Below are 23,338 nucleotides of genomic sequence, written 5' to 3' on the forward strand. Positions count from 1 at the left end.
CCTCCCTCCCTTCCTTTTTATTGGGGGAGGGGAGCATGCGCGCAGAGTACGTGCGTGGGTAGCAGTGAGTAAGAGGCAAAAGCTTAGTTTCTGGTTATTTAGGAGGACAAAACAAACAGAACATTTCCACCCTGGATTTGCATTTTATATTGTTTGCTTTTTTATTGGAATTTTGGAAAAAGAATGACCTCAAGAATTTTTTAGTGACATACTGAATGTTTAGAAAATATGAATTATTGTTTGGCAATCACCCAACAAACACTTATTGAATACATACTAAATGTCAGGTGCTCTCTTGGGTGTTGAGCATACAGAAAGAGGGGAAAGAACAAATCTGGATCAGAAAGGCCTGTATGAAGAGATGATATTTGAGCCAAGTTAATGAACAAGTCAGTCATGGGGAGAGAAGGGGAAAGATCTAGGCATATGGAACAGGAAGAGGAAGGCTGTCAAAAGAAAAAACTTGGTGCTTCTGAAGAATGCAAAAAAAAAAAAAGTCTAGTGTTGTTGCAGAGTGGAAAGTATAAAGAATAGAAATATAATAAGTTATGAGTGTTAGGCTGGCCAAATCACATCACATTAGCCCAAGCACATGGTCTGGCTTTATTCTAAGTGCAGTGAAAAACATCTTTTTACTAAATATGCTGCTTTGGCCTAATTTTTAGGCATGAGAATCTTGCCCTATATTCTTGATCTTCACTGGTGAAACTCAGAAACTTCAAACACCAGGAAAACCATATTTTTTCTCTCCATCCACCCCATCCACTCACCTATCTCCTCAACCCTTCCTCCACCCCTCCCAAGAGTCACCTCTGGCTTCCAACATGCCAGGCACTATGCTTAATAGGTAGCAAACGTATAAAGGTAAGTAAGACAAAGCTTCCATTCTCAAGGAATTGATCATCTAATAAAATACTTACAACGTGAAAGAGGCCTGGTAGAGGTATAAATGATTGTTCATTGCATTGAACTACCTTGCCATATTTCCCAGAGAGTCAATACGCATACTGGGGCTAAATCTTTGGGTGGAATGAAACAGCACAGACTCTGATTACTTACTATGTACAATGTGTTATTTGACCATCTTCAAAAGCATGAGAAGCATCATTCTTTGGGTCCTGAACTTGCATAGAGCACAGAAACTAGAGTAATAAGAATTCAAAGCTGACACATCAAACATAGTTCCTCTGTCACCCCTAAGACCTAATCTTCCTTAGGGGTTGGATCCCATACTTGAATGATTGTCCCACTACATAGTTTTAAAAGCCCTTGGAAATTATTTCCTTCTTTATTTCATTAACCAACGTCTTTTCCCCTCTAACACTTTCTTGAAATGCCTCTTACAAAAAACTTTTTCTGTTTCCTGTGGCAAAGGAAAGGAAGAAAAATAGTAGCAACGAAGCATATGCTAAGGTAATTTAAGAGTTGTGATAAGCCAAAAGGAAAGATAAACAGCCTCCAGAAACCCACAAAGTTAAAGAGGTTGTTCCTTTATAAAGAAGTCTAATTGGACACAGCAGGGGTCTTGATCAGTGTGCCTAGTTGTTTTATGGGCAGAATTTTCTACTACAATGTAGGAAGTTAAAGTGTGTATTCAACTTCTCTGAAATTGCTTTTCTCACATCCATCATTCAACCTTAAACTGGTATGAGCAATTGTGGAATGGGTAGGATCATGGAAATGTATGTATAAACACTACTCTTGAGGTATGTAATGACCATACAGTTTGGTATGCCAACTCTTTGGAATCTGCCAACTCTTTGGCTTGAGCAGCTCCTCAGTTATTGTCTCATTTTGAATTTCTCTTGTGATTTCTATAGTCCGTGAATTCTGAGTAGCCCAACCCCAACTGTTTACAGGAGGTGCCGATGCACCGTAAAAAGGCAACAAGGGAAAAAGAAGCCCAGTGAAGAGACGACGCTCTACCTCTGTATAGCCTCCAGAGGAATCTCCGAGTTAATGTCAGGTTTAATAAGGGAAGCTGGACAAAGATTCTAAGTTCTCTAGGGGAGGGTGCTTGATTCTACTGTCCATGTAGTATGCCATTACTATTAATAAACAATAATGGTAACTTGGCATGCCTGCTTCTCACTGTGCAAAGGAGAGACTATTTTTTTCCACACATTATCTTGAAGTATAATTATCCCTGTGTTATAAATGGTGAAACTAAAACACAGAGAAGTTAATTAAAGAACTTGCCCAAGGTAACAATAGTCCAAATGGGAAAGGGAATAAGGCATAGACTTTGGAACTCATAAGAGAGGGTTTTTCAGAACTGTAATGGAGGCAAAATAAGCCCATGGACTCCCACTTTTCCCTGCCTAGGAAATAGTTTTTGAAGTCTTTTTCTGGTCTTGCCCTCTGAAACAATAGGTTTTGAAAAGAGACACACCCTCATCCCTAAGTAGCTGCACAATGGATTCTGGATGGCACCTGCTGTGCCATGTAAGCTCTTTCCATGTGATCTCTGCTTTGGTTCAGTACCCTGACAACAGGGCGTGCTGCTGTACTACTGGTTCTCCACCTCAGGAAAGAAAGTCACTCCTGCATAGAGACCCTTGCAAATCCTGGATGCATTGTAACATGGGGTGTTTTTTAGATCAACCTAATTCGATCCAGGTTGTTCAGAACATGCAACTCGGCATGAATACGGGTATATATCTTCTATACATGTACAAGGAACTGCAGTTAGCTTATATTAATATATGCGCCTTACTTCCTCCATCTTGGAAAAGAGAGTTTTTCACATTTAATGTTCCTGAAATTAGGACTTTACAATTATTGTTCACTTTTAAAGTAGCATTTATTTTTTTCTCCCATGGAATGCTGTAATTCAGTCTATAGTGTGTTTACCATCAATGCCATTTATAATCAAGAATATATCATATTTATTTGTTTCTATCACAAGCCCCTTTCACTAAAGGATTTGTGGAATCTTAGAACAAAATACAACGACATATAAATAGAATTTACTCAGCACAGGAAGTCTCACTTTGTAAAAGTCTGAATCTTTTCCAAAGCAGGCTAAAGTCAAACCATAGAAGCCTCTGGGTTATTTTGAAAAAGGAATCTCAAACTGATCTTATGCTGCTATGAGAACATGGGCAAGTTAGGGCCAGCAGAGTCTCAGAGTTTCACAACTCATCAGTGTCAGACAGATTGCCAGAAGGAAGCCAGGGGAGCTGGCTCTGGTGTGACGATAGCCCTTTAAACCCAAGCAATGCCCAGCACCTGTGACACAATGGACATACTGCGGATATTTAATCAAGATGTGCTGACAATCCATGGCTAACATCAGAACCAGAGGTGAGGCAATCTTCCACATTGCATACTCCCATATCAAAAATAACAACAACAACAACAACAACAAAAATACTTGATTTTGAATTCTTCTCCTTCTAGCTCCTCAGCAGTGACCTTAGCAGACCAGCATAAAACTCAGCTATGTTATAAAGATATTTGGTCCAGGCTCCCCAAACTCACCTAACCTTTTCATGACCCATGTAAGCTTTTCTTCCTATGTACTTGTTAAGTCCACCTAGAGAAGTATAGAAAGTCAGAGTAACTGTGCAAAGGAAACAAAGAATTTGTCCATTAGGAGTTATGATCTTACTTGGTAAATACATTAAACTCATCACTGAGAATAGAGGTTAGATAGAAGAAACTGAATGCAGGTGAGAAAGCTACTGGTAGCTTAGGGGAAACCAAGGGAAATCAATTACAAAAGTAAGAGCATATTTGGAGAGTAGTATAAGTCTAGGGTGGAAGAAGTTTATTAGTTCAGTGTGTTAAAACAAATCAGTGGTTTGAAACACATATATGCATGTCTTCATGTAACACAAAATGAGAAAACAAACTATGACTTAATATATGTGAAAAGATAGACAAAGCCCTATAACACATTGAGTACCTGGGGGAAAATAATAGAAGGAAACCATGGTGGCGGGAAGTTTGAGTCCATCAGAGATGAAACACTGTCCACTGACAAGGTACTGGAGTTTTCTGATCCTCAAATGTCTTATCTGGTAAGTAGGGATATTAGTACCCTTTGTATGTACCTCACCACATAGTAGTAATGTGGGTTTTAAATAGATACTGAACATGACAGGTCTCATCACCACCATCAAAGTCAATAAGCTAGATAACTGAAACTACAAGTTCAAATACCTACAGAGGCCAAGGAAATCACATAAAAGAGTAAATGGAAAATACCTGCTCCATCTAAAAGGGACATCCTCTGCTTGGCTTAATTTATTTGTGGCTGTGATATAATGGAAGAGGTACTACATTTGTTGTTATTTCAAAAAAGAATTAAGACTACTTACATAAGATATCCTGATTTTCAATGTGGTCTCCTAAATAAAAACACTTAAAAAAATACCAGCAAAAACAAATGCAAGTAGCTTTGTAAGCTCATTTGCCCATTACCTCTGAAATAATGTATACGAGCTTGTTCCTTGAAATAGAAAATGTTATACTGACATAAGCGATGATTATTATTTAATATCATCATATGACCATTATCATCAATCCAGAGGGGCAACGGTTTCAGTCTCCTATCTTTGGGTGGGAAAAATTGTTTCTGAGCTCTTAAAGAGAGCTGACACACTGGGCGACACAAGACATCTTTGGAAATGGAGTAAATGTATTATGATTAGTTCTTGTTCTTTTCTTAGACCTGTGATATTTGAAAGAAAATATCTGGCCCCAGTTCTCCCAATACTATAAAGGTATATCATGTTCATGAACTGGAGGAATATTGTTAAAATGTCCACACAACCCAAAGCAATGTACAGATTCAATGCAATCCCCATCAAAGCACCAATGGCATTTTTCTCAGAACTAGAAAAAAGAATCCTAAAATATTTATAGAACCACAGAAGACTCTCAATAGCCCAAGCAGTCTTGAGAAAGAACAAAACTAGAGGTATCACACTTCTTAATTTCAAACTATACTATAAAGCTCCAGTAATCAAAACAGTATGTTACTGGCACAAAACCAGACACGTGGCTCAATAGAACAGAATAGACAGCCCAGAAATAAACCCATGCATATATGGTCAATTAATCTATGACAAAGGAGGGAGAAAGATACAATGGGGAAAAGACAGTATCTTCAAAAAATGGTGCTGGGAAAACTAGACAGCTGCACACATACAAATGAAACTGGACCACTTTCTTACACTATATATAAAAATAAATTCAAAATGGATTAAAGACTTGAATATAAGACCCAAAACCATAAAACTGCTAGAAGAAAACAGACAGCAAGCTCTTTGACTTGTCTTTTAGCAATATTTTTTGGACCAGTCTTCTTAGGCAAGAGCAACAAAAGTTAAAATAAACAAATGAGATTAAATCAAATCAAAAAGCTTTTGTACAATGGTAAAAAAAAAAAAAGTACAACAAAATGAAAGAGCAACCTATTGAGTGGAGGAAGATTTTTCAAATCATCTGGTAAGAACTTAACATGACTTAATATCAATACAAAACAAAACACTAAATGAACAACCCAATTAAAAAGTAGAATACTTGAATAGATCTTTCTTCCAAAGAAGACCTACAAAAGGCCAACAGGCACAGGAAAAAAATGCTCAACATCAAAACCACAAGGAGATATCACCTCACATCTGTTAGAACGGCTATTAGAAAAAGACAATAACAAGTGTTGGTGAGGATGTGAAGAAATAGGAACCCTCATGCACTATTGGTGGAAATGTAAATTGGTGTAGCCACAGTGGAAAACAGTATGGAGGTTCCTTAAGAAGTTAAAAACAGAACTAACATATAATCCAGCAACTCCACTTTTGAGTATTTATCCAAAAGAAAATGAAAACAATTTGAAGAGACATATGTTCATTGTAACATTATTTACAACAGCCAAGATGTGGAAGCAACCTAAGTGTTCACTGATAGATGAATGGATAAAGAAGATGTGGACAATGAAATATTATTCAGCCATAAAAAAAGGAAATCATGCCATCTGTAACAATATGGGTCGACCTAGAGAGTATCACGTGAAATAAGTCAGAGAAAGACAAATACTGTATGATTTCACTTATATGTGGAATCTAAAAACACAAGGAAACAGAAACAGAGTTGGATACAGGAAACAAACTTTTGGGGAGAGGAACAAAATAGATGCAGGGGATTAGGAGATACAAACTTCCTGTTATAAGATAAGTCATGGCCTATAACGTACAGCACAGGGAATACAGTCACTAACATTTTAATAACTTTGTATGGTGACAGATGGTAACTACACAGATCGTGGGAATCGTTTTGTAATGTATAAAAATATCAAATCACTATGATGTACACCTAAAACTAATAGGATATTACATATGAATTACACTTCAATAAAAATAAATTATCCTAACATGACAGAAGAAAAAATGAAGGGTCCAAAAAGACAGGTGACATGGTGAGTTCTCAGTAAAATTAGGATTCAGATTGGATTCTCTGGCCCCCACTGTTACCAGGGCCCTTTTCTTTTTTACCATGACTTTCCTTTTTTGTTTCACAGATTCTTTTTATCTTCTGAACCCTTTCAGCAATTTGAGATCAATAAAGAGAGGCAGAAAGGGCCAAGTCTGCCCAGTGTAATACGACTTTTTTCCCTCCCTGTGAATTATTTTCACAACCAATCGTCAGTCTCTTAAATTCTAACTAGTTTTCAGTTTTCAAGAGATGGTAAAGAAATCATAATACTAGCATCCTAATATTTAAATAAGTGGTGTCCCATCCTATCTCTTTGCATTTTTTTTTAAAGCAAATTGCTTGACCCGAGTGAGAAGAACATGAGAAGAACCTACATAGAAATAGGTGTGGGGTCATAAGCTGGTAAAGACCACTGCTCCTTATTGTAGCAACAAAACCTCTGATACAAATGTATCAAAGACAGCAGTTACTGCAGAAAGAGTAATGTGTAAACCAGTATCTTAAGCAGGCATAGTGGAAGGGGTGGGTGGGTAATGGTGAGATGCCCCAAGGAGATGGAAAAGGTCATTGAGATGAAAATAAGCTTGGGAACTTGGAAAGAGTGCTCCATTACCACAGATGGGAAGAAAACACAGTGTCCAGTCATATGGAACAGAATGAAATGCGATTCCAGTCAAGTGTGAATGCCACTGAATGCATTGTAGAACTATTTGGGGAGCTGGAAGGAAGGAATATGAGTCCTGTCCCCACCCCTCAAGTCCACAGTTGGACATCAACACAATTCAAAAGCAGGAATTTGTAAGATCATCACTTAGATGAATGAATCTTTGTAAATCCTAAGTGAGGATGAGGGGTGGGAAGATGTGATAAAGAAAAAATGGTGGTCTTTCTGCATAGGGGCATGGACTATTCTGCTGAGGTGTTAAAAAGATGTTACACCATTAGCTGAGTTTATTTATTTATTTTTGAAGTTTAAGCAAGGAGACGCAAAGTCGGTCTTTGGAGTGGAAAGGTGCAGGATGGGGGAACAGGAATGACAGATCACTGCCTTTATTGTTAGCTTCCAATGGTTGAATGTTCACTGATGGAACTGGTTCAACTCCAAGAGGCTGTCTTAGAAACAATTATTGTTTTCCACTAAAATACAACTGTAGCAGAAAACATTAATTTAAGTGATAACTGCCCAAATTCTTCAATATCAAGAATGCGTGTATCCTCTCATCTTTGGATTTACAAGCCAAGAAATACAGACAATAAGCAACAGAAATCATAAAACAAAAGATTTGACAGAAGATAACAAAAGAGAGTGCTGGCATTGGCTTGAGGGGAATCAGAGAAAAGCTGGTATTGGAATTCTAAAGTGCCACACAGAATAGTTTTCCCATACCTTATTAGTTTATTCAGATTCTAGAGTTTGAGTATTAACTGTATTTGTTTTCCTTACTGACTTTTGGTTTTCTGTGCCAACCTTGCTGTACTATGCCATCAACCAGAAATGCCTTCTTCATTCTTTACCTCTTCTACTACAGAATGAGGAAAACAGCTTGGGAGCCAGGGTCTATCCCCACTACTTTCTTGGACCATTCTTTAGAAATTGAAAATATCCTCTGCCTACCTTTCCTCCATCCTTTGACTTCATTCACTATTTGTTGTTCTTTCACAATGTTGTTTACTGAGAGTCTGCTATGGGCCAGAATCTGTGCTAACTAAACACATAGAGTAAGTAAAACAGAAGACAGGGAGATTTGGTTCTTGTCTTCCAGGAGCTTTAATCTAAAACTGAATGTAGTCAAACAGCACAAGGAGTTCAATAAGAGAGAGACATGGGAAGGGAGATTAACCCAGACTAGGAGGATCAGAAAGGTTTCTTGGAGAGAAGACCACCATGTGCAAAAATTCAAAGTCACAGCTGTGGCATATTCATGGAGTGGGGTGAATGATGAGAGATGGGGGCAGGGAGGGAGACAGAGCCTTTTACAATAGGCTTAGAGGTATAGACTATAACCAGGGAACAAGGGGATACCACAGAAGAGTTTCAAGCAGCAGAGAGACTTGTTTACATATGCATTTTACAGAGATTCTGCAGATAGAATTGTGAACTGGATTAACAGAAAGACAGACTAAAAGAAAGAAGGATCAATTAGAACCATTTATATCCCTGGGCCAAAGATAATATTAATTTGAGCTACGGGAGTAGCAGCAGGGATAGAAAAATATCTGAGTCAAAAATGATAGGGTTTGGCAATTTATTTTCGGTAGAATTGAGGGAAAGATGCCTTCTAGGTTTCTGACTTGAGCAAATGATTGGATGATGGGGCATGCACTGAGATAAAGGAGACCAGAGAAGGATCAGATGGAGGAACATGTTTGGGTTTAAATCTGTTAAGTTTCATTCCAGAACTGGAATTGACATTTGAATTGTCTATTGGACATCCTAGAGGAAATATCCAGGGCAGTTAGATACCTTAGGTAAAAGATTTGACCTGGAAAAAGGGATAGCAGGGCCATAAAGTCATAACCAGTAATTTAAATTTTGAATGTGAATGATCTCCCCATGGGAGAGTGTGTAAAAAGTAAAAGAAAAAGGGCCTGGGTTTTAACTTGCAAATGCTTTGGCATTTAAGGGATAAACAGAGAAAAGGTATTCATAGGAAGACAGAAGTGGTCAGAAACAAAGGAAAGAGGAAGAGAAGTATGTAGAACCAGAGATGCCAAGGGAAAGGGCAGTTAAGGAGGAAGAACAGTCACAAACGGTGAGATCTGATTAGAAATGTTTACTAAATTTAGCAAATAGGAGGGTCTGGTGAGTGCAGTAGAAGTAGTTAATAACTAAGCAAAAATAATAGGTTGCAGAATAGGTGGGAAGTGAGAATAGAGTGAGAGAGGATAGAAAACACTTCCTAGAAATTTTTCACAGAGAGAAATAATTCCCTACATATTTAAATCCTGTTGGCAAAGATCCTCCAGGGAGGGGATACTACAGGAAGAAGGTGAGATCAGATGGGATCTAGAACACAGGGGTGGGGGGGGGGGGGGAAGACGACTATGATGGTTTCCCATTGTGGCAGAAATAAGATAGGAGGCTTTGAGCTCTATACCCATAAACAACATCTAGCAGCTCTGTCTTGCTTCCTATTCAACTAGATGCTGATATGTGTTGAATTGTGCCCCTGAAAAGATATGTTGAAGTCCTAACCCTTGGTATCAGTGAATGTGATCTTATTTGGAAACAGGATCTTCACAGACGTAATTAAGTCATCTTAATTGTACTGAGTAAGAGTGAGCCCTAAATCCAATCACTGATATCCTTAAAAAGGGGGATTTGGAGACCCAGAGATACACACAGTAAGAAGATGACCATGGAAAGATGGAGGCAGAAATTAGAGTTACATGGCTACAACCAAGGAATGCCAAGTGTTGCTGGCAACTATTGGTAGCCAGGAGAGGGAAGGAAGGGTTTTCCCCAAGAGCCTTTAGAGGGAGCATGTATCAACCAACACCATGATTTTGGACTTCTGTCCTCTAGAACTGTGAGAGAGTAAGTTTCTATTGTTTTAAACCACCCAGTTTGAGGTGCCATCTAACAGTAGCTATAGGAAACTAATACAGATTGCCAAAACCAGGAATTCCCTAAACTAGTACCTAGAGATTATGGCCATACCGCCAAAAACTTAGCATTAGAGGCAACTACCTCAAAGGCACCATCAACTCAGGGCAGCAGCTACTAAAAAAAATGAAAAAATAAGTCTTCCTTAGATAAACATGCATCTTTTCTCATCACGCCATATGGTACCCTCTTCTGTTCTAACAGTGATCAAGCTCACACCCACAATCAGAGATGATTTTAGATCTACAAACATTACAATGACCTGCAGTCAACAGGCCCAAGTAGGAAGGCCTTCACTGAAGATGCATCTGCCTCTATACAGCTCCTGTCTACCATTGTCCTTTTAAAACTGGATCAATGAGAATGCCTTGAATGCATCTCGACTTGCACCAAATATTAAATGATATAGAGAGACCAAAGAAATGACCCTTGTCTTTAAGTGGTGACAATTTAATGTTGACACAAGTGACTTATATGCATGAAATACCAAGAGAATATTACAAATCAGAATGTAATGAAGTGCTAAATTGAATAAGGCAGACTGTAAGACTGTGAGGCAATTCTGACTCTGGCTCACGTTGGGCAGAGTTGGTTGGGAAAACTTTGGGAACAAGATGGGACCTGTACTGAGATGGATGCTGGCTTAGTAATGAGGAAGCAGAGTGGTTACATTACTCTCTCTGTTTTGTGCCATCCTAAGCTGGGGATTTTTAGTAAGGCTGGGGGCAGGGTTGGGATAAAGAGCTAAAGTCCTAACAACTGCACGGGGCTCCCTAATCAACAGAAACAAGTGTAGTCAAATCTACAGATATGATAAAAATGCTCCAGTGCCTAACCATTCAACACCTAGCACTGTCTCAGACACACAGCCCTTGATCAATACATATTTGCTGAATGACAATACGCCTGAGAATATTAAATAGCTACCATTTGGAGGTTCTGACATTGTATTAAGTGTTCTGCATGCCTGCATCTTTTGTATTTTCTTTTGACTTTGTTTCTTTTGATCAAAATTTAGAAAATGAACTCAGTTTAAATGATCAAATAGTTATACAACATTTGGTTCAAAAATAGCAATCATTTTCCATCACCACCAATTTTTTCCTTCCCAGAGGCAACTATATTTACCTTTTTTTTTTTTTTTTTTTACATAGGAGAGGCTGATCTTGGCTTTTTGCTCTACCTTCCCAGTACAGATGTATCTTTTCCATCTCCCCATCTTTCTTAGATAATGCTTAGACTGTTATTAAATGTTGACACTATTATGGCCATGTAAATGCTATTCAGAGCTAAACCATGTAGTAAATCATGAATATTTTTAAATTTTTTGATTATTTTTTTTCTGGAGTTGTCTTTTTAAAATTTACTTTAGGAGTGCCTGGGTGGCTTAGTCCATTAAGCGTTCAACTCTTGATTTCAGCTCGGGTTATGATCTCATGGTTTGTGAGTTTGAGCCCCACATCAGGTTCTGCACTGAGAGCTGGGAGCCTGGTTGGGATTCTCTCTCTCCCTTTCTCTCTGCCCCTCCCCCCTCCCCTGTTCTCTCTCTCTCTCTCTCAAAATAAATAAACATTAAAAAAAAGATTTACTTTAATTTCTATACACTTATCACTCCAGAGACTGATTCCTGTGGGTCAAGTTCCTGTTGTACTACTTAATTACTAAGTATCCTTAGGCAAGTTACTTAACCAATCTGTGCCATAGTTTTCCCTTCTGTACAACAGGGATAATAGCAAAACACAGTGTAGTGGTGTCAATTTCTCCAGACAAAACACCACAAAGCATGTTGTGGTCAAACAAAGTTGAGTTTACTAACTCACTGCAAGGAGGAATGGGGAACCATGGAGTGCTTCAGTAGAAGGGGACTGTAGGGGGCTGTGTTATGTGATCTTAGAGAAGGCTCAAGGAAACAGGTTCACTCTGCATTTGGTGCTGTCAGAGAGGGGGTGATTCTGTGATCAGACATTTCAATGTATTGTATCTATAGGAAGGGTTGACAAGAAGAGGCTGATGCTATAACTGATAAAGAAAGAACACTCATTTCAGCCTGGAGAGGGAAATGTTTTGAATATTTGTGTTTGGGATAACAACCTTGTTTCTGTCTGTGTTTAAGCAATATTATAAAGTGGTGTTATTTTTATTTCATCCTAGCCACACAGTGGCCTTGTTGCGTTTTGGTGTTCTCCAAGATTGTTTCTACTAAAGGAGAGAACACCATGACCCAGCTGGGGATGCCAGGCTAGCTCCAGACAGCACCTCTGCCTAGATGTTGGCATCAGGCTGGTTCCTAGCACCAAGGGCTACTTTTCTCTTTCTCAGTGGTGAGGATTAAATGAGATATCATTTACATATAAAAAATGTATGTTGCCATACATGGTATGCCATACATGTTGCCATACATGGTTGCCATAGAACAAGCCCTTAAAATGTTTGTTATAGGACACTAAAAGCCAGGCAACAAAAGAGAAAAGTAGGGAAAGTGGACATCAGAATGAAAAACGTTTGCCTATCCAAAGAGACTCAAGAGAGTGAAAAGGCAACCTGCAGAATGGGAGAAAATGTTTGCAAATCATACTTCTAATAAGTGACTGATATCTGGAGTACATAAAGAACTCCAATTCAACAGCAACAAACATCTTATTAAAAGCTAGGCAAAGGACTGAAGCACATATTTCTCCAAAGACAACACACAAATGGCCAATAAGTACCTGAAAAGATGCTCAAGATCACTAATAATTAGAAAAATGCAAAAAATCCCACAATGATCTATCACCTCACATTCATTAGAATGGCTACTATAATAAAAAAAAAAAAGGAAACAAAATAATCATCAGTAAGGACAGAGAGAAACTGGAATCCATGTGCATTGCTGGAGAAAATGTAAAATGGTATAGCCACTATGGAAAACAGTATGGCAAATCCTCACAAAATTAAACACAGAGTTACTGTATGTTTCAGTGATTTCACTCCTGGCTGATATACCTAAAAGAAGTCAAAGCAGGTACTGGAACAGATGTTTGCACACCCATGTTCATAGCAGCATTATTCACAATAACCAAAAGGTGGAAACAACCCAAGTGTCCATTGACCTATGCATGAATAAACAAAATGTGGCATAGAGATACAAAAGAATATTGTTCAGTCTTAACAAGGTAGGAAGTTCTAACACAGGCTACAATATGGATAAACCTTGAAAACACTGTCCTGAGTGAAATAAGCTGGTTACAAAAGGACACATATTGTGTGATTCCACTTCTAGGAGGTACCTAGAGTAGTCCAACTTATAGAGACAAAATAATATGGTGGTTGCAGGGGGTGGGGTGGGGAGGGGAAGTAGAGAGTGTTTTATGAGTCCAAAGTTTCTGTTAGGGAAGATTAAGATGTTTGGAGATGGGTGGTGGGGTGATTATAACACTGCGAATACATTTAATGCCATAGACTGTATGCTTAAGAATGGTAAAAATGGTGGGGGTGGAGTCTGAGTGGTCAGTTGGTTGAGCATCCAACTTTGGCTCAGGTCATGATCTTGCAGTTTGTGAGTTTGAGCCCCACATTGGGCTCACTGCTGTCAGCCTGTCAGCACAGAGCCTGCTTCAGATCCTCTGTCCCCCTCTATCTGTCCCTCTCTCACTTATGCCCTCCCCAAAATAAATATTTAAAAAATGGTATAAATGGAAGATTTCCGGTTATATATATATTACTACAATAAGTGTTAGCTAAACTAAAAAACAGTATCAAACCTGACCTCTGCTCCAACTGTCTAATTCTTTCAAAATATTTAATGCAAAAAAATGCCATTTAATATTCATTACAACTGTAGAAGCTTTATTACTTTTACTACTGTTTTACAGGTTAAAATAAAAAAAGGAGACCTAGATTATGTTGTTCAACATTATTGTGTTAGAAAGTGGCTGAGCTATAATGTGAATCCAAGTAGGACAGACCTCAGAGTCCAACTCTTAAGAATATGGTTACTCTGTATTATTTTGGGAGACGTCAAGAGATTTACCTGGGGCTAGGACTCTAACTTCTATTGAAACTGCCCATTGGTAAATGTAATCCATCTTTTCATTCAAGAGAGAACTGAGATATCTCTAATAAGGGAATGGGGCCACACTTTAAAGTGGCTATTGAAAAGTATGCAAGAAGCTACTTAAGATTAAATGCAGTTTTTAAGGGACTTTCGGAGAAGCTGAAGTTCTGGATAAAAGCTGTTAGGGCAGGAAACTGTTAAGATGTGGCATATAGCTACTATTTTCTGGGCTTGCCTAGGACCTCTTTGTGTATGTACCAAGGAACAGGGACAGAGATGGAGAGGTAGAATGTACACAACACTTATCGACCTTGGGAATTTTGTCAATAGCAAGATTATTTGCTGAGGAGGAGCAGTTCTGTGCCATATGTCACTTCTACGCTGCGCATCTCCAAAGGAATTACCTGTCCATCTTGCCTGTGTGCTCATTTGCACCATGGTACAGAAAAGCGGTTCCAACCCTAGCTGGGCTGGAAATTGATGGACCTTCAATCAAAAAGTGTATCTGTGTTGCAAGAAGGCACATCAGAAAAGAAAAGGTCTGGTCTCTGTTTGCTGTACTCCTGGGCTAGTTACCAGCATCAGGAAGGAGTCTTGAGAACCATCATTTCCCAATTCTCAGGGTAAGAGACATTGTTTCAGAGGCCAGGGTGAATCTCTAGGAGCCCAGGTCAGTGCTGGAGGCAGTATGCTTTTTCCACTTGCTGCCGGGTTGGCTTTTAACATTTTCAGCTAAGTGTTACAGTCCCCCAGGTCACATTTCTCATCTTCTGCCAGAAAGCGGTAAGGAGCTGCTTTGCTGACTGTAGGTCAGTGGCCTAGAGGGTGGAGCGAAATCCCGACTACCCAGGAGGAGGGTATGGGGGCCCTATAACTGGGACAGCCTGGTTAAGCTGGGCACAAGGGACTTACAAAAAGAATGTTAGAGCAAGAATGGAAGGTTAGAGACCTTTTGGTCCCAAGGACAACCTTGACAGGTAGGGAAGCAGTAGCACAGGGTAACTGAATGATTTGCCAAAGATCAAGCTGTGAATCAGGGACAGAGCAGAGAACAACCGAGTTCTCCAATTTCCACTTCAGAGCTGCCCCATTACGTCTGTGATTCCCAAACTTATCAGACCAGAAGAACACTTGAAGGGAGTCATAAAGTCACAGTTTCTAACCCCCTCTGAAATTTATTAAACCGAAGTCTAGGGGAAAAGTGTGGGGATATGTGTGCTTCTCAGAGAAGTGGAAGAGTATTGTGTGATGCTGTCATTATTTTTTCAGACTTTAAAAAACTGTAGCCCATCCCCCTTAATATATTGTTTTCACTGCATTCTGTGCAGTGCGTATCTATTTAAGCTACACAAATATTTTAACATTTAAGAGAGGGATGAGGAAAAAAGTCTCTGAAGTTAGGAAAGTTGGATTTGAAATCCAGGTTCTTCATTTCCCAGCTTTGTGATATGGGCAAGTTACTTCACTTCTCTGTGCCTCAGTTGTCTCATCAATAAAATGGGTACAATGGCAAACCTTACTGCCTTGGGATGTGGTGGGGGGGGGTCACATAACAGTAAATGAAGAAAGGTATATGAAGTGTTTGGCCTAACAGCTAACACGAGGGGAGGAAAAATTCTCAGGCTGAGGGCCGAACCCCATGTGGCTATGCACTTAGGGCAGGAGCAGTGGCTGTCTCTGTGACCTCTACACCCTTGAGACACCACCCTGGACTTGGCCACACTGCTCAGGGGCCTGGGAACTCCTCTGGAGGAGAAGCAGCCAGGGCCAACCACTGCCTGGGCCCCAGGAAGGGGTTACAGGGAGCTCTGAACATCTGACTCAGACAGCCAGGTTGAGCCAGGGAAGAATTTAGAACCAAGTGGCTCACGCACGAAACAAACTCAATGTGATAAAGGGAATGACGTTGGGACTTGATTTCCAGACCCTAAGATCACAGGTGAGAAAGGAAGTCTTTCCCAGACAGGTGTACCCTCTCTGGTCAGGAGTCCTACCCAGAGTATCCATCCTGTTCTTTGCATCGGCCCTGCCACGACAATGTGCCCAAGCAGGGTTTTTTAAAACCGTCTCATTTAAATATGAACTATAAAGGCCTACAGTGCCTAAAAACGTCCAAAACAGAACACAAAAGAGGTCTACTGAATATTTTTTATAAAATAAGTATATTCCCCACGTGGAGACATTCTGATCTGCCCTCCTTCCCTTTAATTATCTGTTTTTTTCCATCATACATGATAAAAATAAGTCAATTAATAAAATGAAAGGATGTACTGAAGACAATTAATTTATTTAATAAATATTGAGCATCTGCTATGAATCTGAGATCAGAAACCCTGCGGTGGAGGTCTCCACATGATGGAGTGAAGCAGAGGAGACAGCAGAGCCTACAAAGGGCAGAAGATGAAGTCAAAATGCAGGACATGCGGAGAGGTGGCAAAGCACCTCACACTGTACAATGACTTTTAAAAAAGGAGTCAGTGTTATCAGCACAGGACAATCATCAATGTGCATAGTAATTGCTGTGAGCTCTTCAGAAAATCCAAAACTGAATTAAATTACACTGAGCATAGCTGCTTAAGAGGGCAAGACAATTTATAGTATGTTAGAGAAAAGAAATTCACCCAAACCTAAAATATAATAAGGGGGAAGAAGTTTCATTAACTTAAGAAAAATTCTGGGTACCCCCTTTTTGCTTGTCCCAAATCCAGCCCCATGGACGATGGGCGGGCCATCCTCGAATGGTATGCTTTCATTTTCATCAGAATATAGAAGTTCTAACATATCTGTGGCTATGCAGACAAATTTGTAACATAGAATATCTGTTTTTATAGGTCTAACTACAACCTCAAAGTCAGTTAATTCCTAGAAAAATTTAGTCATGAGCAATGATATTTAAGGACTCTTGTCTCCGGGAATGAGGTATATACATGGTAAAACTAAGGTTTATCTATGGATCAAGTTTTATCCCTGGGCTGTGCAATGTTTGGACATTTGTAGAATTGTCTTTTAACTGCAAGTGTTTTCTATGGCTTATGTGGGGGACATTTACAAGAAATTTTGACAGGAAATTCTTTAGCAAATGTATTATGGCATGGTACTGAGAATTTAGTCATCTGGGATGCACACATTATCTCTTTTAAGAGAAATTTATTTCTGGCCTCCCTATGAGAATTCATAGAATTTCCCTGAAGAAGTTGATTTGTTTTCATCTCATGGATGTTATGCATCTTGTCCTAAATGTGTTTCCCTTTTTTCTTTGGTTTCTAGGAAGCTTAGAATCAAGTTTTCTGCCTATCTTAAAAAACGGAATGTGACTTTACATATGAGCCTATACATATGTTTCCCACCCTATCTCCCATACATTTTTCCTTCACCCTTACTGTGTCATCTAATTATAGTTTTCCAGTAAAAAAAAGTGTTATAAGCTATCAAATATTATGGGGGAGATATAAGAAAATGAACAAATGAATAGATGGTTGAATGAGTGAATGTATGGATGGCTGAATAAATGAATGGAGTTGTTCTCTACACTGGATCTTGGCCAAGAGGTGGGAAGTGATGGAGTTCTTGCTTTCTGATGCTGAATAAGTAAGGTAATCATTAAGTTAGGTAAGCAACTGAATTCTTGGGCCACTCATGGAAACCTGAAGCTGGCTGGTCCTGATGTACTATTTTTGTTTATAATTAACTAAGACATTGCTTTTTTTAAAAAGGGCCTGGGGCACCTTTAATGCACTAATGAAGACTCTCCAACTGAGACATCTCTTTTGCCACAAAGGACCAAATGAAAGGGTCCTGGCAGAGACTTCCTTTTTACATTCCTTCTGTATAGTTTGATGTTACTAATGAAGGTTTTAAACCCTTTATTTAGACTTAAAAAAAAAAACCCAAAATTCAACCTTTTATGAGAGGGGAGGTGAGCCAATGTTTTTAGATTATCATGTGGCTGCATGTATATTTTCTGCCTTGTATGCTGATAGCAAACTGCAACCCTATTCTGATTTGGAAGGTTGTCTTATTCTTCCATCTGCAGGATCCTCCACTATGCTGCTGCTAGGATCCAGATTTTTTTCCAGATGAGTTATTTCATAGGATTTGAAATTATGCTTCTGTATACAGGAAACAACTCTGGAGCTAACCCGCTCTGGCAGAAGATCAGAACACGGGATGAGCCACTTGCCAGAGCTCAACTACCTGGAAGAAAATGCTTGAAGGGAAAGGAAAACACCACTCTTCAAAGCATCTCACTAGCCATATCTGGATATCTGCTCGATTGGCATAGATTGAGGGTTAGAACAATTTGGCTCCGGAGGTGCTGAGGTTTTAGTACTGTCCACTAAAAAATACACTACCATCATAGAAAATAATGACAGTGAAGTCATAAAGGTGAAGTTTTCTTGTTGCTTTGAGGATGTTTTCATGTTGTCAAAAACATTTTAGTTGTGTAGTTTATGTCCAGTTTGTCTCTTTAGAACAGAGGCTCTTTGGGCAGGAAATGTGCACAGCGACTCTCCTAACGATGGGCTTCACTAATGTTAAGTATTAACAGCAACAAGAAGAGGCCAAATAAATTTTTTTTTTTACTGTCATGTATGGGCTGAATATGTTGGAAGAGGTTTTATTTCACATAAGAAAGAGACAAAGATCAAATTGGTACCAGATCTTCAGAACACAAGGTCAGTGACAAGAAACCAACTTAAAAAATTCTGTGTAATTAACCAGCTAAACGTAACACAACCAATCACCTGGTCATTTTGTTTGTGTCAAGACACCTACAGAAAATCCAGCCCCTTTCATCAAATTCAATTCAGAACACGGAGACACAGCTTTGTACTTTGCATCTTCTGTGTCAAACTCTATTTTCGATCCTTTATGTCAAATCTAAATTCATGGCAACAGCATTCAGATCTTGATAGAATCCCCAAATCGCCCTAGACCCCAAATCCATTCCACAAGACACACACACACCTAAGAGCACACATATTTGTACTGGATTTGCACTCACTTAGCTAAGCGAGAGTCAAGAATTTTGAATGACTGCCTGTTGGCTAGAGCTTTAGCAAGTTTTCATATAAGTACCTGCTGAAAACAAGGGTATTGCACAATCGGGTGTTCACCCCTCGGGTGAAGAAATCATATCCGTACAGCTCTCATTTGGGATGAAAATGGACCCTCAAATGTTCTGTGGTATTTTCCCTGTTACTGAAGCTTAAATCACTATCAATCTTAAGCGAGCTGAACAAATTGATGTGACTGATGAAAAATGGATAAGTTTGACTCCGAACACACAGAACTGTTGTGTCCACCAAAATGAGGTCTTGATTAGTCAGAAAGCCAACAAAAATACCCTATCAACAACTTACAATCTGATACAATGTCAAAAAGGAAAAGAAATCACTCAGTGTTATCACTGAGAAAACGTTCTGTATGGCCCTGAGATACAAACTGACCTCTCTTATGGAAATCATCTTTGCCTGGCTATCTATATATGCATAAAAGGATATACTTTTTAAAAGCTCATTTTCTCCCTAATAATTGTCTGTTTTTAAAAAGCTATCAGCAGGTGCACCTCATTTCAAAAGCCTCTTGTCCTTCATAATACAATATTCATCACGATTACATAGTATGAAATAAAAAGCAGCAAAACATAAGCGAGGATAGTTCAATTAAATGCAACATAATCTCTGCAGCAAAAAGTGGTTCTGTAGCTAAAATCAGGTTCCAATGAAAGGAAAAAGGGAATATATTTCCACATATTTTTAATTATATAGAATTTCCTCAAACATGATTTTTCATAATATATTCCATTAAGTTAACATCACATTTGAAGAAAGAGCATTTTCCGATTTCATTTTAAGCCTGATTTTGAGCAATTACAGTGTCATTGTTCCGCGGTAGAAAGGTTGAATTCATTTACTGTGTGGTTATGCTAGTTATGATTGATGTCTCTTCTCCAAATGATAAACCAATCACCCCAATGATGTAATGTCATTTTAAGAGTGCCATAATCACATTTCTCTCAAACTAGAAGCTCTGATGAGTTCTAATAAAGATTTATGGTAGATTAAAGGCCTTCATAATATCAACAATGGATTGCTCATTTGATGAGAGATTTGATTAGGTAATTTTTTTGAAAAAGAATACGAGTTTACTAAATATATCAGGCCTGGCTTTGAAGAAGGGCATGGGCCATCATAGAAAGCAGTCCATCATTCCATCTTCAGAATGAATCATCTTCAGTATATTTCTAAACCAGAGGTTGAGGCCTGTGGTGGCATATTCTCATGGATGAAGCCAAAACACAACCTCACCAAGGTGCACTCTTGGCATGGAAAGCTCCTTATTGCCTTTGATGGGATATGTTAATTAACATATTGAGACGATAACTCCAAAGCTTTTGGTCAGGAGCAATTAATTTCTGAAAACGTCTCTCTTTGGGCCATGGGTACTTAACCCTAGATGTCGTCCACTCCTATGTTTGTATGTTTTGTGAACATTTCACCAACAAGACATCAAAATAAGGCATGACCATTGCTGAGCCCAGGGCAATTCTACCTAAAATCCAGAGATTGGAGCTGCAGCAGTAGCCACAAAATCCTCAGAGGTGGCACAGAACCTTGTGACCAGTGCCTCTGCTCTGTGCAGGTGAAAACCACAAGGAGAATTCAAGTTTTAGAGGCAATATTTATCATGGTACCATGCGATCAGCTTGTTAAATTCAAGTGAAGTGGTACATGCTGAGGGTTATAGGAGAGGTCACCCCCCAAACACTTTAGACTTGGCAAGGCATTCAGTATTCATGTCAAGGGAATGCATTTTAATCACAAAATCATCTAAACAAGCAAGCAAGCAAGAGTCAGAAGCCAACCATCAAAAAGCAAGAGATCTGAAATGCACACAAATTGGGCACGTGAGGGTGTCCAGGGTCACTTGGCTATGACCAGAATGGTAGTAATACAAAATTCAATATTCTATTGTCTCTCTACACTTCACCTTTGAGACCCGAGTGCTCTCATGTGCAGCAGTGGGCAAATCCCTCTCACTGAAGGAGGCCCAAGCCCTGTTAAGATAAGCAAAACCTCTTTAGTAACTGCGACCTTCAATAAATGTATCCTGGAACAGCAATGCCACAAAGCGACAAGCGTATTTCACCTGATGCTGCCCACACCACCTTCTCCCCAGCCCTCGAGTCAGAGTTGTCATTCTGCCGGAGACGTGAGAATGTCACACAGACAACACCACACATTCAGACACCACAGTTTCCTTACCACTGCTGGAGGCTTGCTGGGGCCCTGAGCATGCTCTGAGCAGGTATGAATTGGGGGAGAACTCCTCATCAGGGTTGGTGTCCATGATTTGATGGGAGGTGTTGCTGTCTAGCAATGGCATCTGGCAGCTAACTGGTGGAGGATTATGGGAGCTAGGCAGCTGAGCAGATGGGAGGAGGCTAGACGAGGATGTAGGTGGAATGGGACGACCTGGGAAAGAGGACAGAGGGGTCAAAGGTCAGCAATGAGTGTCATGAGAGCATCCAGAGAAAGTTACATTGAAACCACCTCACAATATAAATATACAAAAAAAAAAAAGGAAAGAAAAGAAAGAGAAAGAAAGAAAGAAATGCTCCAAATGTATTTTTTTGAGTGTTTTGATGTTTCTCCAAATGTCCAAATTCATACTGCAGGTAGCTACATACTTCACAAAATGAGCATGAGTGGAAATATCCATCTAAAGGGCTGAAGTGCAATCATTCAGGAAAACATCCATTTCTTTCTATCTTCCCTGTTACAGCCCTACTATAATTCCCTATAATCTCTCACTGGACTATCTCTTTTACTGGTCTCCTTGCTTCCTCTCTTGCCATACATCCAGACACTCCCTACTGTCTGCATCCCTTCTCTAGAGCAGCCAGAATATGTGTGTGTGTGTGTGTGTGTGTGTGTGTGTGTGTGTATGTGTATATATATATAATGTTTATTTTTGAGAGAGAGCACGCGTGAGCACGAGTGGGGGAGGGGCACACTGGATCTGAAGTAGGCTCTGTGCTGACAGCAGAGAGCCTGACAAAGGGCTCAAAGTCATAAACCGTGAGATCATGAACTGAGCTGAAGTCCGATACTCATCTGACTGAGCCACCCAGCACCCCCAGAGTAATATTTTCAAGACAGAAATCAGGTTTCATCACTTTCCTGCTTGGCACCCTTCAACGGCTTCCCACTACATGTAGAAAGAAACCAAGACTCCTTGTGATGACCTACGTGTTTTGTCTCCTCTGGCACAAACTGCTTCTTACACCTTACTTCCAATAGTGGCCTCTACTTGTCCCCTTATTCTCCAGCCAATGTAGCCATCTTTACTTCTGTTGCTTGAACATGCCATATCATTCTGTCTTCTGAGTCTTTACATTTCCTGTTCCTCCGTGTGGAATATTCTCCCCACCTGCCATCTCACTGATTTTTACAAGCCTGCTCCTTCCCTAGAAACTTTTCCTGTTTGCCTTCTTGCAAGCTGCTCACCTATGTGCTCTATCCTATTAGCCTGTTTAAGTTTCTTCATAGCCCTTAATACTATGTGAAGGTGGACATCTGCCTACATTACTCACCCCTGTACCCTCAATAATTTCCTAACGAACAGCACTTGCGGAATGAATGAGCAACCAAACTGGTTTAGGGTAGAGGTAGAAAGGGCCACACATTTGCATCCTAAAGAATTTGCCAATGCCCCCACTCTGTCCACCACCGTTTTGTTCTTGTTTTGTTTTGCATACCAGGGGGGAATTCCTACAAAGCTCGGCTACTCCAGGCAGGAGGAAGAGCAGCCAGCCCGCAGGTGGTGGGCAGTAACTTGGAGCTGCGAGAGGATCAAAAAGTTCTCCTACCACACAGAAGCCTGCTGCAACCTCTCTTTCACATGGCAGGGAGCTCCTGGCAGCCAAATTGCTGAGTGAAGATAATTGCTGTGTGTACTTTCACCTGATTCACCCTTACATGTTGGGGTCCTTGCAATTGCTTGCATGCTGGTTTGCTCATTTGGGAAGTTCAAAAAAATGAGCCAAGACTAGCAGCCCATGGGATATGCCCTAGAGCTGGAGGTGTGGAAAGAAGGGTAGGGTGTTGACAAAGCAAACCCAAGAAATCAGGTTAGAGTTTCAACTCAGGCAAGAAGTATCTGAGTCAGAAGAAATGTGTTTTCCTGCTTTTAGATGGACTACATATGTGAATATGTTTTCAGCACCTCAAATGGATGCCATTTTTTTGTGG

General features: G+C 39.7%; 1 protein-coding gene across 3 annotated transcripts in view; it reads right to left on the minus strand.

The window, feature by feature from the left end:
* Nucleotides 1-23,338, minus strand: part of TENM2 (teneurin transmembrane protein 2) — a 943,516-nt gene that overhangs the window by 356,995 nt on the left and 563,183 nt on the right. For 2 of the 3 annotated variants that reach the window (XM_047073159.1, XM_047073150.1), the window contains exon 3: nucleotides 21,350-21,559. The exons of the other annotated variant lie outside the window; for it this stretch is intronic. In XM_047073159.1, coding sequence (XP_046929115.1) covers nucleotides 21,350-21,559 — 210 coding nt within the window. The remainder of the gene's footprint in view (nucleotides 1-21,349; nucleotides 21,560-23,338) is intronic. 3 annotated transcript variants of the gene reach the window in all.

Source organism: Lynx rufus, unplaced genomic scaffold (genome assembly GCF_022079265.1).
Source record: "Lynx rufus isolate CCGP_SWC_20201006 ecotype Redwood Valley unplaced genomic scaffold, mLynRuf1.p SCAF_1, whole genome shotgun sequence".
Lineage (NCBI taxonomy): Eukaryota > Metazoa > Chordata > Mammalia > Carnivora > Felidae > Lynx > Lynx rufus.